This window comes from Dasypus novemcinctus, chromosome 8, assembly GCF_030445035.2.
Source record: "Dasypus novemcinctus isolate mDasNov1 chromosome 8, mDasNov1.1.hap2, whole genome shotgun sequence".
NCBI classification, from domain to species: domain Eukaryota; kingdom Metazoa; phylum Chordata; class Mammalia; order Cingulata; family Dasypodidae; genus Dasypus; species Dasypus novemcinctus.
Window position 1 is genome coordinate 34,613,290 of NC_080680.1, and position 16,753 is coordinate 34,630,042.

At 39.6% G+C, this 16,753-nt stretch overlaps 1 protein-coding gene across 1 annotated transcript in view; it reads right to left on the minus strand.

Annotated features, from left to right (window-relative positions):
• The window catches only part of RORB (RAR related orphan receptor B), a 191,428-nt gene extending 178,418 nt beyond the window's left edge, over positions 1–13,010 (minus strand). The window contains exon 1 of the mRNA XM_058301665.2: positions 12,394–13,010. Within this exon, the coding sequence (XP_058157648.1) occupies positions 12,394–12,400 (7 nt within the window). The 5' untranslated portion in view covers positions 12,401–13,010. The remainder of the gene's footprint in view (positions 1–12,393) is intronic.
• Between the last annotated feature and the right edge of the window lie 3,743 nt (positions 13,011–16,753).

Below are 16,753 nucleotides of genomic sequence, written 5' to 3' on the forward strand. Positions count from 1 at the left end.
AGGTGAAGACAACCCAATCCAGAATTTGATAGTTTCTTGCATCTGTGGTCCAATTTTGTCGAGTTGTGGGAGTCAGGACCGTTACATAATAAGACCAATTCAAGTCCTGGAGAATAAATGACAGGGTAGGGTCAGTGTTTTGAGCTATATTTTGTTAAGCAAAGAGTATATTAAAGAGGCATGAAAAATTATTAACAGTGGATTAATAAGGATGCTTATAAAAGAAATGTGAATGGACTTAATTTGAAAGCACAAATTTCTTTCAGCAATAACTTGATGTAAAGAATATTATGTTTCAGCCAAAATGCAAAACACATTAAGTTGCAAAATTGTTTAGGACAAGCAGAACTCTGCATTTCTTTATAACTAATGTCACATTTAATTGGTTTTTTTTTTTTTTCCATACATTGTTGGGCACAATTAGACACAGCATCTTCTAAATGTTGTCACGGTTTTTTTTTTTTTTTTAAATATTTTATGCTTGTACAAAACATAGAAATGGCTGGGATGATAATAGGCCTTTGATATAAATGGTGGTTGATGGAAATGGCAATCCCAGTCAAACAGAAAAAATTAATTAAATTCATTTTGATAAATGGTGATCTGCTAGGTTATTCAAACCATTCATTTGCTTGTAATGCTTACAGTCAAAGATAGCTGACAAACAAAAAAAGTAGAGGATAGAATGGACAAGCAGAGGGGCAAAGGAATGAACTAACATCATAAACTAATAGACAAGGGCTTGTTGGTTACTGAATTAAGAGGAATTTCCTATTTAGACATCAAGGGTTTTTATAACTATTTCCCACAAAATTGCTTTCTTAAAATAGATGCAATTTCTTAGTGGAGGGAATATCTGGAAATATGCAAGCTGACTAAAAAGTTGACATCTATGTAAAAGATGTATTTGAGTTTATAAATTAAATTTTTAGAACTTTCAAGGGAATAATTATGGTAAAAATTTTTAATATATATGTTTTAAATTTTTAATAATTTTATCTGGATAGTTCCTACTCGGAATCTGTAGGTTTTCTCATAGTAATTATTACCCTAATTTTTCCTGAGATTGGGAAAATGTCATCATCGTCATTTTGGAGGTGAAAACATGGAGAGCTATGGTTTGGCGAAGAGGATCTTATGACTGAATAAAATATAGTTGTACTATATGATTCTCTATTCTTTACATGGTCCAAACACTCATGAGAGTGTTGGTAAGTAGATTTTATCTTAAGGGTCAGTACTGGTCAAACGGTGTAAGATAATAGTGCGTATGGATTTGTGAGCATGAATGCCATAATGAATTAGTGATGTCTGTCATGGGTGAAAAATAGTATGGCCTAAGAGAGGCAACAGAGACTAATGGAAATATAACCGGGCTGGGAGTCAGAAACCTTTGTCTGAAGTCAAAGTCTGCTCTCAACTTCTTTTAATAAATACTTATGGACAAGAAATCTAATATTCTCATTTGAGAAAAAGGGATATAATCAACAGTGGATATATGAGAAATTCAAATGAAATAAATATTATCTAAGGAATTGTAGGGAATTTTTATATGAAAACCATTTTTACTGTGCTTGGGACTCTGATCTTGGAGGGCATCGCTATGTATACACTATAAAGGCTCAGTAGTCGAGATTCGGGTGAATCACATTTAAAACCTGATCCAATATTGTGTGTGTTGTTTCTATCATATATTTCTTTTACTTTTAATCCCTGAACTATGATAAAAAGGTCTGTCTTTGACTCTAAATCAACACTCAAGTCAACCATGTGAGATAACCTTTCAAAATCATTAATGAAAATGAGGATCCTATAAAACTTTGGTGAAAAGAAATCCAGAATCAATTTATTTCATTACAAAAGAACACTTTCTAAAGCCAATAACATAAATTTTAGTTTATTTAGAATACATTTAGTTTATTTATGATTTTGGTGGCAGCCAGATTGTACATGATCTTTAATAATATCAGTAAATAAAACAAAAGAAAAGCAAAACTGGAAGGGTATTAATATTAGCTTAATAGCATTCTTAATTATTCGTTATTGCTGGGCTGTCCTTGGAAAAACACCAAAAGCTCTGTGACTTTGGTACTTAACTTTTTTTTTTTCCTCACAAGAATGAAAGCACGTATCTACAAGTGAGAATGCTTACAATACAACCTTTTAAAAGGTAGTCAGTGTTAAAAAAGAATATTGGACTGTTTTAAATTTTATTTTAGAGCAAACTAATCAATAGGTTGAAATCCAATCCTACGATCTTCTAAATAAATTCATTTAAAGTATTTTGTTTTTGTTAAAAAAATTATTGCACTGTACCTTAATGATACAATGTGTTTTTTCTGAACAAATGTTGCTCTATTCAACCAGACTGTGTGGCATTTGCTCATATTCAACAACTGTGGAAATTCGGAATAAGGTTTCTTCTTCTCCCATTTTGTTTTTGTTTTTTCTTTCTTAAGTGTTTAATTCCTTTGCTATGTGCCAGGCACAACTTCTGTACACCTTAGCAGGAAATGTTCTGTGTAATAATTTTATTTGACCTGAAAAAATATTACTGATAGTCACTTGTTCATTAGAAATTCAACCTGCCTAATACCTTTAAACGTTGTGTGTTATTGTCGGTTCTGGAATCTAGATGCCAACAGCTGCTGGCGGGTGAAATATGATTTCAAGCATTCATTCTGGCTCAGCTATCAAATGGAATTTATGTGGGAAATTCAGAATATGAGTTTTCATGCTAATGCAGTATTATAAAACCCTAATGAGACACTTTCACAGTCCATTCCTTGGACAGGTAAATTAAACACATTTTAAATGAAGTCTGTCAAATAACTCAGTTCACTTATTTTCCTCCCAATATTTAGACAAATAAAACTACTCCTGTCTAAGTTTCATGTTCTGAGAGTTAATTATAGGCAACAACACATTCTGATTTCATTTCATAAGACTGTCTTTAACTAGTTTTTTTAATGGAAAGATCGAAACAATGGTTTAATGTTTACTATGAACTCAGTATATTTTCAAAAAAGCTAGAGTAAAAAACTAGATTCTTTAACTTCACACAGCACTTCAAGTAAAATCCACTGTTGTCAAAACATTCCGTCCACATTTCCCACTCAGAAGAGTGCGATGGCCCAGGCATAAACGTGAAGGAACCATATGTGTCCACCGTCACAAAACATATGAGCAGCAAGAAGAAAATGTAATAAGGGGCTTGGGGAAAGGGACTTGAGAAGAGACCCAGTTGCCTTATTAAGTAACTGTTCGATAAAAGGTTCTAAAAATTATAGCCTTTCACCTTTTCAGTAAAGCCCCAAGAGATGGGGCCATTCAGCCACTTCTCTACTACTTGATTTCTTCCAGTTCCAAGATACAAATAGATCAAATACAACAGCCATTGTATCATCAAGATGTTGTAACAGAAGCACATCATTCATTAGTCTAATAAATTCCAGCTAATAACCAGCATTTTTCAAAAAGTTATTTCTTTTGGGGGATTGCAAACATGATTCAGTGCTCTTCCTTATTACGGAGAAATCTGAAGATGAGTTTCATGCTAACGTCGAAGGGTTGTGACCAAGATTGGCAGTTTGGCTTTCTGGAAGTCTGAAATGGTAACATTTAGTTTTGTGAATTTTCCCCAGCTCAGGTTCTGGCTTCCAGCTTTGCAGGTTCAGAGACTTGATCTTGCTAGTGTTTCAGAGTGGATCAGAGGTTATTATGAAGATTCATGCTAATTAAGCTTACAAGGGTTAATGTATGAGACCAGAACGCCAAATTATCACTTCAAAATGAGGAGCCTAACTGTGAAGTGAACTGGATACTTGTACCAGCCTGATTGGGGATTTACCCCTAGATACTGCTAGCTTGAACATGAAGAATATTTGCCTCTCACACATAGGTTTTTATTACTATCTATGAATCCTCAGAACTTTCCTTCTTTAAAGATGCTTAAGAGAGAGGCTGGCTCAAAAGTCAGGAAGACTATTATGTGTTGATTTTACAGTTTAATTTTCAGAGTACAATTTTATATCCAAATCCTGGCAATGGAAGAGTTTGATGAATGTATTATGGCCCTCAGACACTGCCTATATACTCTTTGTTTCCATGGATTTTAATCTCCCTGCTAGCTAGTACTCTAAAATATTCTCTGGAGCAGACACTTTCAGGTAATGTTTTAAACATTAAAGGCAATGAAATTCAATATATATTAGCCATTTTCTTGTTTTTAATAAGAAGTTCCCTTATAAAAATAGATGAATAAGGAGATTGCAAAATATTTCCCCCTATTCTCTCCTGGTGATACTAAATATATATAAATGTTATACTCTTCCTCACACCAATATTTATGTCCTTTAGTATATTTTCACTTTGTAAATTTAAGAATCAACCTTAACATTAAAATTTTTCTTCACGTGAGCATCATTTTACTAGTAATAGTGTTACTGCAGAAAAATACTAGTACTTGTTCTACATCATGATATGCTGTCTTCTGAATAGTTCTAACTCAGTAAACTCAGTTTCACCTAGTACCAACAATAAAAGGCAACTGGAGAATACAACAAGCAATAATTTTAAAAGCCTCATTTATGATGAACAAATCATCCAAAAGATGGACTTTTTACTCATTCTTCAAGGTCCATCTCAAATATCACTTCACCTGTGAGAGCTGTTCTGAGTTTTTGATGGCAACCCCACTGCATTCTGTTCTGCTCTTACTTTGTGCACAGCTCTGACTGTGATAAATGAACTTGGGTATGCTCAGAGCTGAGTCCTGCGCCTGGCTTTGGGTAGATGTTCAATAAAGCATGGATAAATACATCTATGAGTGATATAACATGTATATTTGTAAATATAAACTTATGAAAGATGAAAACTTTGAGGCTGTCCCTTTAAAAATTAAGACTAAAAATTGAAACACTTGAGAAGATGACTTCATTCTCATACTTAAGAGCATAGTTCACTTTGGGATCCTAAGAACAAATAGATCTGTGAGTTTAATAAAGTTTTCAAAACAGGTGTGAATCAAAATTAGTTGGTCACAAATAAGGAGAGCAATTTGTATTTGGATATTATTTTTAAATTTAAAAAAAACCTGGTTAGATAAGTAAAATAAAATAAGATTCTACTTTTTCCTTTTTTTTTGCAGCCAATAATACTCATTGTTTCATGCCAAGTTTTCTGGTTATAAATGCCAAGGCCTTTTTTGAAAGCTTTTGTTGTTTATTTTTTTAAGGACAATTTTGTGCCCAAATTCAGAGAGTGCCTTTCACAGCCCCAATTCAATATTAAAATATTATATTTCTGCTGTTGTCATATGATTACAACATAGTTCTAATGAAATTGAAGTAATTGTGTAACATTCTTTAAAAGGAGGATGCATCATTGGCATTTGTGTGAAAACTTTTAAAAAATGTAACTGTTTTATTGCAATATTCATTTACAAAAGCTTTAATATAAATATAATTTATGGTAACCGTTTTCTTTTAGCTTCCCAAATCTTTTATATATCCCACAATGCCAGGACATTGGGCTCATGTGAGCACAGAGTAATAAGTAGGTTTGTAACAAAACCCATAATTCAGTAAACAGTCATATTATATTTGCTCTTTCTTTGCTGATGTCTGTGATTCCTCTAAATTGGAGAAATATAACCCAGAACTACATATAACAAATCACACAAAAATGACATTAATGAATACTCTTTCTAGTAAAGTAACTTACAAAGTCAGCATACCCAGTCAGTTAATAAAATATTCACTGTGCAGAGGTGAACACATTTAAAGTCAAAGCACATTACTATTTTCTCTTTTATAAAGGATGTTTTTTAAAATAAGTTTCTAGCTTCATGTTTTGGCAAGGGGTGAAATATGCATATTTCTGTTTTTGTAAGAACTGCTTGTGCCAAGAAAATAAATTCCAATTCAATTTTAAAGCAAAATGTACCTTATCATAATTATTATTACATTATATTCCACTTCCAATATTTATAAAATAGCCACTAACCAAGAATAAGGCATTCTATGTTAAGCATAAAATACTGGATTAGTGTTATTTTAAAATGTTATAAATGCTTACTCTGCAAGGTATAAAACAATGTAGGCAAAATACATATTGAATAACATTTTTAGCTCCTCAGATAATCATGAATAATTTTGCACATATAACTGAGACAACAAATCCTGGACTTGAAATATTGAAGACCATACAGATATATTCTAAAAGTGAAAGGAACAAGCCAAAATTCTAAGAGGTCTAAAGTGCACGATAATTTTGTGACATTATGATCACAATATTTCCTTTCATAAGAATCTATTCCCCAGTGCCATTAGTTAGTTAACCACGTGGTTCTTATATTTAGTTTGATTCACTATAAATGCCGTTATAACACCTGTGGTTTCCCTCATTAAAAGTTGAATGGATGGGGTCAGGGGTTGAAAGGGCAGCATATGTGCTATGAAAGAACTAGTTAACATAGCCTATTATATTGGTGCACTGGTAAGTCTCATTTCTATTCATCAGATGATTAGTTCAATCAATATTTATTCCTCTATGCTCCCTTTGTCTTGTGCTACAAAGGAGACATCCTTCAAATTCATGGCATAACCCTTGTTATGTATGAATTTGTTGCTTAATTTGAGAAGGAATATTTTATTTATTTGGCAGCCTTGAATTCTTTGATTCCCTCTCCCTCTAATTATCATCAGGTAGTATAATGGAGTTTTGTGTAGATTATTTATAAATAGATGCTATTAACAGTCACTTTTTTATGCTACTTAAGTACCATGTGTATTCATTTCTTCCCTTTGAATGCTCTGGAAAGTTGATTCTGTTTTGCTAAATATGTTTGAGTTGGAAGCTGGATTGTGAAAGCAAAGATAAGAATGATTTTCTCTCTCAAATATTCATTCTTTTTGTCTGAGTGGGTGGTTATAGGCACATACATATACATATTGTGTATCAACAGACGCCTCCAAAGACTGCTATTATCTGTAAAGATTCTGTTAAGTCAGAGATTCTATTCAAAGAAAGATAAATATTTGCAAGAAGCTGTAATTGGAAGATAATTATAAGTTTGCAGGAATTTGTAATTATGTATAGAGTATTCATTTTATCGGAAGTTATCATTCATTACATCACAAAAGACATTTCATTAGTTTATTTAATTTTTATCCTTTGGATAGGAACCTATGGAATAGAACTACATTTAGAATAAAACACCAAATTAATGATTAAGTACAAAGTCTATTCCTAATATTTACCTTTCATAAAGTTTAACACCACAATAAAATGTTTTGTTAGTCAATTGAACTAAATTAACTCCAATTTAACTTGAAAACCTTTACATTTTTTGTCTTTCATGGAATAAATTCAGAAATGCTTTAGTCTTAAGATATTTGCTTCATACTATTAGGATGATAAAAAATATATTTTAAACCACCCAATTACTAATAACTTTGGCATTAATAATATGCGTATTTCTGAACCTATGATTTGTCTCAATATGTCCAGAAACTGAGAGATTCAACTTTGGCATTAATTCTCTTCTTTCCTCATGTGTTTATCTGAAAGGCTTAATGCACTGTGGCATTGATACTACTGTTCACAATTTAACCTCAATGTATAAATTTGCAGAAGCCCAATAGAGCCATGTATGTATAATTTTTTAACTTAACTTACTAGAATAAATTTTAACCCTATATTAGTTGAAGACTATAACACATACTTTACATCAGGGGGATACTAGTCATTTCAGTCAAAATAATACAGTTAATGGGTGTGGGTTCACACTTTTATTTCTTAAGACTATCTTAGTGAAAAGCATAAAAAGTATATAAGACATATTACATTCCTAAAAGTCAAAGACAAGTTTATAAAATGTGAAGTACTAGCTGAAAAAAAGTTTAAATTTACTTTTTATCTAGAATAACACACCGTATTGATTCGGTTTTTAAAATTCTGGTGAAAATTTTGTATATACTATCTTTAGAAATCAGTAGGTATATTGGGGTTTGAATGTCATCTTCATTAAGACTGACCCTGCAGCTTTATATTTTCTTGGTGCTATAAAATCTTTGTTGCTGTAAATTTAGGTTTCATGACTTGGGAACACAAATCTAAAATACAGTGGATGCAAATATATATCTGATTAAGTATTTTTAATGCTGATACTAAGTCACAAAATTGTTATTAAAATAAGTAAATGTTAACATTTGTATTTGATTGAGTATAAATTAAATATTGCTATTTATGCTAAAGCAAAACTATCTTATAAAACTTCTTTAATAATGGTGCATGAAACCATCGTTCAAAGGTTCTCTAATGAGTAAAAGCTATACTATTGTTGATGGAAAATCCAGTACTTCTAAATTTTAAAAAATGCTAACAAATGAGTTTTAATCTTGCATCCCTTATGTTTATGAAGCCTACTCAGAGTTTCTGCCTTTACATTTGCATCTGGTTTTCCCAATTCCTGATTATGAGAAAACATGGAAAATAAGTCTTGGTCGTGCTTATGCCCATCCCAGAAGCCCAGAAAGGCTCAAGAGCTTCTGGGACATAGTACTTCTTACTAATTCATCCAAGATGGGGTGTGGGGTCAGAGGGAGGAGGGAATCACAAGAGGTAACCATCTAAGAAAATATTTTATTTTTCTGGCTGTGTTTTGTTCCGCAATACTTGAAGTGTAGCTTCAGCATTTTCTTTAAACTGTTTGAAGGTTTACTTTTCTCTGCGTAAAGGCAGCTTCCCGATGATTACTTAATGAGCAATTATTAATGGATTACTGACAGATGTCCTACCAGCAATGTTTATTGTTTGTTTTTTGTTTAATTGGGGGTGGGGGGGAGGAATGTTGGCTAGAAATATCTAACTGGAATTTGTGGAGGAAATTAAGGCTAATAACTTGTTTAGGAAATCTGAAGGCCCAGTGAGCAGGATATTGGGAGTTCCAGACTTCTGAAGGGTTAGGACATCTTTGACAGTAGGCTACCTCCTTTCTGAAGTTAGCAGTTAATAAACATTCACTACCTCCAAACAATTGTCTGAAACTGGACTTCTGAAAAGCCAAGTCCTATCCTGATCTTTCTTTACAACAAGGTTTCTAATCTGCCCCAGTGACAATCACCTATTGATTGTACCGGCATCTGTGCCCTTCTTTTGGAAACTGGTTCTCGCGGAGGTTGGACTGAAAAATCCGACGATCCCGGTACCCTTAGTAATAAAGAGCTGACAGGCCTCTTTGGAACGAGTCTTGAAACCCACACCTCGGCTCACTCTTTTCTAATATATTGACGGAACCAAGTAAAAGTCCTCCCTTACGTCTTTTGAAGTTATTATTTTCAGTACTGACACTCTAGTGATCTGCGAAGAAGCGTCTCGGAACTCTATGGTACCCTCTTGCAGACAAAGGGCGAAAAGCTCTGAGCGCCAGTAAATGCAGCCTCCTCCTCTCCAGGTCGCAGTTAGCCACCGCATTCTGTCCCGAACCAGTTCATCTGTGGAGCGGGACTTCGACCTGACCTCAAAGATCAGAGCCACACCAACCCTTTCCCACCCAATTGCTCCCTTCGGGATGATGTCTTTGAACTATCGCAGCCCAGGTAGAGCAGGGGGTGGAGGTGGGTTTTCTGGATTGGCTCACGTTTGCGTGGAGCAAAGCGCCCTGACTCATGGACCACCTGGGGATGGAGACTGTGTGTGAGAGTCTGTGTGTGTGTGTCTGTGCGTGTGTGTGTGTGTGGGGGGGGGAATGGAAGGAGCACACTGTAATACCGAGGTCACAAACCGCCGCCTCCTTCTCTGTGGGCTGCTTAGTAGCCTAAGCACAAGCGAAAGCTGATTCGTTTCCCGCTCCACTCTCAAGTTCACACTCAAGTTCAACCCCGACCAAAACAAAACGGATGACGTAGCCTGGATCTTTTCTGAGCCCATCCTTAAAAAATAACCCGAGAGGTCACGGAAGGGCACGACCCGCAAGTAATGAAAAGGGGTTGTGGATGAGACAGTAAGGGGGCAGAGAAGTAGAGCCAGAGACGGTGAGAAAAGGACTTGGTCACCGTTTCTGCCTGTGTTTTAATCCAGCGCGTTTCCCTCAGACTTCTGGAGCTGTCATCCACGTTACAACCAGTCAACCGTCTTCAGCAGCCCGGCAAAGGGTGGCATCCTCTGCGACGGAGCTCTGGGCTTACCCTGGGTTTCTAAACGTGCTCATGAGGAACAGTGACTAGCTTTAAACGCTACAGGCTCCTGAAATACCCGCATTAGGTCCAAGTGAACACGGAGGCAAACTGGGACTGCCGCTTGCAAACGGCTCCTTCAGGAATGGCTAGATCAAGCTACATCCCACTCCTTCTCTGCCTTACTCTCCTGCCCACAATTTAAAGAGAGGGTGAGCGGTTTTTAGGCACAAGTCCTAGTGCCGGGAGCTGAAGAGGTGCGTGGTTTCAGACCTGTTCCAGAACCCATGAACACAGCCATAGAAGGTTGGAAGGAAAAAGGGAATGAAAAGACCTGGCAACCCTAGACGAGAACAGGAGGAGCAGAGAGGCGACGGGGAGGTAAAGATGGGACATAAAAAGAAAAGCAAAGACTAGAATGTCTCTCAGTAAGTAAAAGCTCTATTAACCAACTGCCCAAATATAGTTTCCTGGAAAGAATTTGTACCGCGGAGCACCGGACCAAGACCCTGGCTGGACGCTCAGGTGGAGCCAAAACACAGTCTCTCTCTGCTCCCACTCCCAGTGCGCCGGTCAGTCGAGACCCTTCCACCTGGACGTCCCTATACCTTATCTAAGGTCCGTCACACAAATGGATGGACTACCTTTTCTCTCTATTCCTCCTCCTTCCCCAATGCTCAGTCAGCTAACCCAGTCTCCGCCCTTGGGTGCAAGATCGGAGCTCACCGTTTCCCGCTCTCACTTCTCAAGTTCACACTCAAGTTCATGCCCGACTCTAACAAGACGGATGAAGTAGCCAGAATCTTTACTGATCCCATAATTAAAGAACCCAGAATGTCACGGAAGGGCACGATCCACAGGAAATAAGAGGGGGCGGTGGAGGTGACAGTAAGGGGTGGGGGGGGGGGCGGGGTAGGGAAGGAGACCAGAGAGGGCGAAAGAGGAGGCGGGCAGTGGTAAGGTGGCTGTTCTCCTGTGGCGCTTCTCGAGGGGCATTGGGGGAGTGGATGGGAGCTGAATATAGCTCGGAGGAAGGCAATATGGGTTTAAAGCTCAACTCTCTAAAGTGTTCCCTGCTTGGTCCTCCGCGCGGGGGCTTGGATACCGGAAAGTACGGAGCTGGCGGTCTCCAACTTTCTGTTGCCAGGACAAGAAGGGACGTGCGACGAGAGAGAGGGAAGAATTCCAAAGAACCTCCAGGTAGCCAGGAGAAAGACTGGGGGCAGGGGTTAGCCGTGCCCAGCAGCTTGTCCAGATCCCTAAGGATGCTCTCCAAAAAAACTGTGAAGTTGTGGCGGATCAGAAAGTGAGGGGGAGGGGGCCCGTCGCAGCGCGCAGGAAATCTGAAAGTTCTGGCACCGCAGAGAAAGAGAAAGACAAAGTACTCCTTAAAGCCCGTCGGGTCAGCGGCTGGGGACGCAGGGGAGTGCAGCCTGAGTAGGTATCTCGCCCTGGACCCCGGCGCGCTGCCTGGCAACCTTTAGCTCGCCCAGCACTGCCTCCTGCGAGGAGCCCTGTATTTTACCAAAAGAGTTTGGGACCTTGGCTCTCCCCGCCGCCGGGAGCGCTTCCCGAACTTTCTCAGCACAACTTTTTTGGGGTCGCGCTCGTCCCAGGGCCGCGCGGGCTCGGGCACGCGGACCAGGCCAGGGCGCAGCGCCCGCGCCAGGAGCGCGCCGGGGACGGCCCCAGAGCCGCGACCCGGCCCCGCTGCCCACGGCCCGGCAAGGCGCTGATGTGACGAGCAACCCGTCGTGTGTGTGTGTGTGTGTGGTGTGTGTGTGTGTGTGTGTGTGTGTGTGTGCCCATGCGCCCCACGCGCCCGGCCCGGGCCGGCGAAGACTGCGCGCCGGGCACTTCCAGTGGCTTCTGAGAGACACCTCTCTTCCTGCTCTCCCTTCATCCCGCGTCGGCTTCCGCATCCGACAACCACACGCAGAGAAAGATTCAGTGCAACTCAGAGACCGGGAGCGAGCCACCAGCATTGCTCCGCTCTCCAAAGAGCGCCCTCCCCGAACTACCGAGAGGCATCAAAATCTTCCCACAACTTTCTACGCCGAGACCATTTGCTGTCCCGTCTGCGAAGGCGACCCTGGGGGAACTGTGCCCCGCCAACCTCCTGCGCCTCGGGCAGGGTGACCTCCCCGCCCCCATCGCCCCGTCTGGCTGAAGTTGGCCGGACCCGCCGAGCCCCGGGGCCCGCGGGCTCGCTTACCGCGCATGGTGTGGCCGCTCTCCCGCGCCGCGTAGTCATGAAGCTGCTCCCAGCCGGAACCGCGGAGAACCCAAAAATCCCGCTCAGCACGAGTGCAGGAGGTGGTCGGCGCCGAGCTGCTCGGCCGAGAAAACCATCCCTTTAGGCGGACGCCGAGGCCGGTGGGTGACGCTGGCCGCCGCCGCTGCTGTGCTAACAGTTTTGATGGTGGTGGTGATTGTTTGGTTTTGATGGCTGTTTGTTTGTTTTCAGGAGGGGTGCCTCCTGGTGCCTGGGTTTTGTTTTGCTTTTGTTTTTCTTTTTTCTTTCTCTCCAATGTGCTTGCCTTTAAAAAAAAAAAAAAAAAGCCACCGCCTCCGGCTCAGAAGATTCCTTTTGTGATCACTTGGACTGAGGAGGAGGAGGAGGAGGAAGGGCAGCAGCAGGAGGAGGAGTTGGTGGTGGTTTTTTAGTTACAAAGAAGAGGGAGAAGGAACGAGGGGGAAAAGAGGAAACAGAAATGAAAGGAGGAGAGGCGGTGTGGATGGCAGAGCATGTGCGTTTTCACATGACATCTGTGCCTGTTAGCGGATCCACAACGTGAATTTTCACTGTTCAGTTACAGGGAGGAAGGGAGCGAGAGAGAAAGAGGAGAGAGGTGGCGAGAGCGCCGAGAAGGCGCTTATACGCGAGGGCGGGTTCGGCCGGGCCCGCCAGGCCCCGCCCCCTGTCAGCGCCGCAGCCAATCGGCGCCCGGCGGCGCCCGGCGGGGCGGGGCGCGCGGAGCGGCCGCGAGTGGGGATCGGCTGGCGCCGCGCGAGCGCGGGCGGCCGGCGCTGCAGGTCGAGTTAGCGAGCCGCGGAGGAAGCGAACCCGCCGAGAAAACCGGGCAGGCCTGCAGGTGTCACCCACTTCCGACTCCGGCGGGAGGGAGGGGAACACCCGCCAAGTGCTGGGGGACGACAGACGCAGGGCTCCCCGGGTCCCGCCGTCCGTCCCGCTGCCCACGCCTCCGGGCCTGGGGTAGTTTTGAATGGATGGCAGCGCTCTGCCCAGCCCTTCTTCGGTGAACTCCGCATCTCTGCCAGGGGTTTCTACGGGCAGGACGCTTCAGGTTTAGTGACAGGATAATACAAATTCACTTCCTTCACTTTCAGCACCACTCAAACGCAGTCTCCTGCGAGTAGCCGTCCGCTTCCTTTAAAACATCTTTTCAGATGCTGTCTCCCACCCCAAATCCTTAACAAAACAAAACAAAAACCCGACAGCTCCGCCCTACCCATTGCTTTTCTTTTGTGAAAGAAATGGACTTTTATTAGCACGTGGAGGATCTGCGCGATTGGGCTATGGGAATCAAGTGTGACAGCCCACCTTGGGCAGTGTGGCCCACTTTCGTGGGGAGAGGCGGAGGGGCTGAGGACACGACTGGGGGGGGGGGCGGGGTGTCTTGCACTTTATTTGATGAAGGTGCAAAGGCTCCAGGAGGCAGGAGCTGTTCATTTTAGTTCCTACCAGAACACATTTACCTGTTTAGATGAGAAAGGCAATTAAATGTAAGTAAAGTTTTGTGAGTTTTTTTTTTTATTCCTTGTGCAAGTTGTCATCTACACCATGTATCCCTATTTTGGTAATAATCTATGCAGAACTGTTCCTCTGAAAGTTATTTCCTTCTCAGTGGCCAAAGACAGTGAGGCAATTTTTTTTTCCCTCATCTGTTCAGTCTGGAGACAATGAGGCTTTTCTACTCAGTAGCATACCTGTTGGCACAGCAGGCCTCATAGATATTTAGGTACCGAACTAATTTGATTTTACATATATTTATTCATGCTATGCCATATAACACAAAATACAAGGTAGACTTGGCATTTTATTCAGTAATTACATGACCCTACCCTGCCAAAGTTGCTTCCCCCGCCATTCAATAAAAAGTGGATTACTTGCTGAATCTTTACTAGTGTTAAGATGACATAGCTGTATGCCCTTCCATGTGTAAGGCAATGTGTAATAAGAAAATTTTAGTACTGAGTGAAAGCTGATTGAATCATTATTTAAATGAAATGAACAAAAAAGGAAGTTACTGTTCAGAATAGTTATTCCCTTATAAATACCCTTCTCCTAGATTTATAATTGACACAGTAGTTAATCTTTTAAGATAATATTTAAGGCTCCCTGGTTTTATCATTTTTAATCAAGTAAAATATATTCATCATAACTACATTAAAGCTGTACTAAGTTATGCCTAATTTAGTTGCTTCATTAAAAATTACTGAATATAAAATAGTCAAGAAACAAATTGCGACTGTATCATTTTAATTTCATGTGCTTCAAGCAGAGACACAGGATTGTTGAAAATTCCAAAGCTTTTGTAAACATTATAATTATTATTGTTGTTATTATTTTAGGTTTCTGTTTTTCATTAGGGTAAAGAGGAATTTCAAATTTCAAGACTTTTAACTCTTTCATTTAGACTTGAAAAGAATTCTTGAATTCTGAAATTTCATTTACTGCCGCAATATCTCTAATCCTTAAAAACTATAGTCAACAAATATATGAAAAATACTTTTTATTCTCCCACACATTCTTATATATATTATGCTTTTTGTGTTCAACAATTTTGCTTGGTAATACAGCCTCTTTCTTTTGAAAATTTTTGAGAAAATGTTAATTAAAAATAAAGACTTTGTTATTTAATTTTTTCAGAATTGTGTATGTAATATATTACGTATGTGGTGATGTACAAGTATTTCTTTTCTTTTTTACAGAGTGGCATAAATGTTGATCATTGATTATAATGTGGTGACCAGGGGCATTTTGGATCTTCTTAAAAATTTAAAACCTTGATTCTTGAGTGTCTTCTAATAACTTACAAATTTATTTCAACTAAATGAAATCTATTTATATAAAATAAATATTCAATATTTAAGGGGATGAAATCAGCATTTTCTAAGAAGTTATGAAATATTTGTATATAATCTGATGCTTTTGTAACTTATCTACTGGCAAATATCCATATTTCAAGTGGCATTATAACATACTAATATTATTATCCTTGTTCCCATGAAGTACAGTGTCAGTAATTTTATTGATTGATGACGAAACTGTCTGGCTTCCTATAAGCTTGAAACTGCTTTTGGCTCTGGGCCTAAAGGATTTTCTAAGTCGATAGTGAATTTTGATTAATTTAGATGACAATCATTAAGTCACATAGCACTGTGCTCAGTCTCAAGAACGGATATAATTTTGCTTTGGCTTGCCTGCTCACCTGCTTTCCCCACATATCACCACCCCTCCAGGTTAACTGGAGTGATAACCAAGGGAAAATGTCCTGTTGGAGAGGAAAGCTTAATAGGCCCCAACAAGGTAGGGTGACCACAAAAAAAGATATTTCATTCTTAAATCATTTTAACTAACATATGAAGGAATGGTTCACTATTTTCTAAGCTGACCAGTCCATATAAAGAAAGTATTTTAAATAGTTATGAATCTTAGAAGGACAGGGACCGTATTGATGACAGTGTTACAAAAGGAATGATGAAAAGATTGGCTTAGTTTGGGATACGAGTGGCAGTGAAAGCTGAGACACTTAAAACTGCCCTTAAATACTGGAAAAGCCAGAAAAATATAAAAACTTTTAACAATAATCCTATTAAAAATGGAAAGGGCAAGGTATTGAGTTTCCTTTAGCTGGAGGCACTCAAGCCTCTGGTAAAGGTGCTTTAGTAGAGATATTTCTGCAGTAGACTGGAAATTACCTTGATTGCCCCCAAGATCCTCCATAACTCTCCTGTCTTCTCCTGTCGGCAGGTACCACTGCCCCAGCAGCTGCACAGAGATCCAAGGCAACAGGACCAGGAGTGCTTAGAGTTTGGAAGGGCTCCTGGTACATTGTAGGTGCTTGATAATTATTGGCTGGATGAATGCTTTTTACTCTTTAGTCCCCTGAGTCTAAACTAGAAATGGAGTGAAGACCTAAATAAGTTTTCATCTTTATTCTTTCCTAATTCAAAGGTACTGGAAAGGGGAATGAGAGAGAGGGGGGAGGGACTGAGAGAGAGAGGAGAAAGTTTACATTTTAAACTCTTCTAATTTGGGGAAGAAAAAATGATGGTTGAGAGTGGTCACATAATTATTAAGGAAAGCTGAATCTAGTTATTTTCATATTTATGACTATTCTCAACTTTATTCCCAACTGAAGAGTTTTCATAAACTCTTAGTACTTTAGGTTCTGCTTATTGTAGAGTAGGAATGCAAGCTCAACAAATTTTCATAGTGAAAAAGGAAAGCAAATTTTCAAAATGTATAGCTTGTGCTTTATGTAATAAATTGCAGAGTGTTAGGGGCCAAAACATAAGATGAACCCTAATATGTGGGGTGAGAGGAA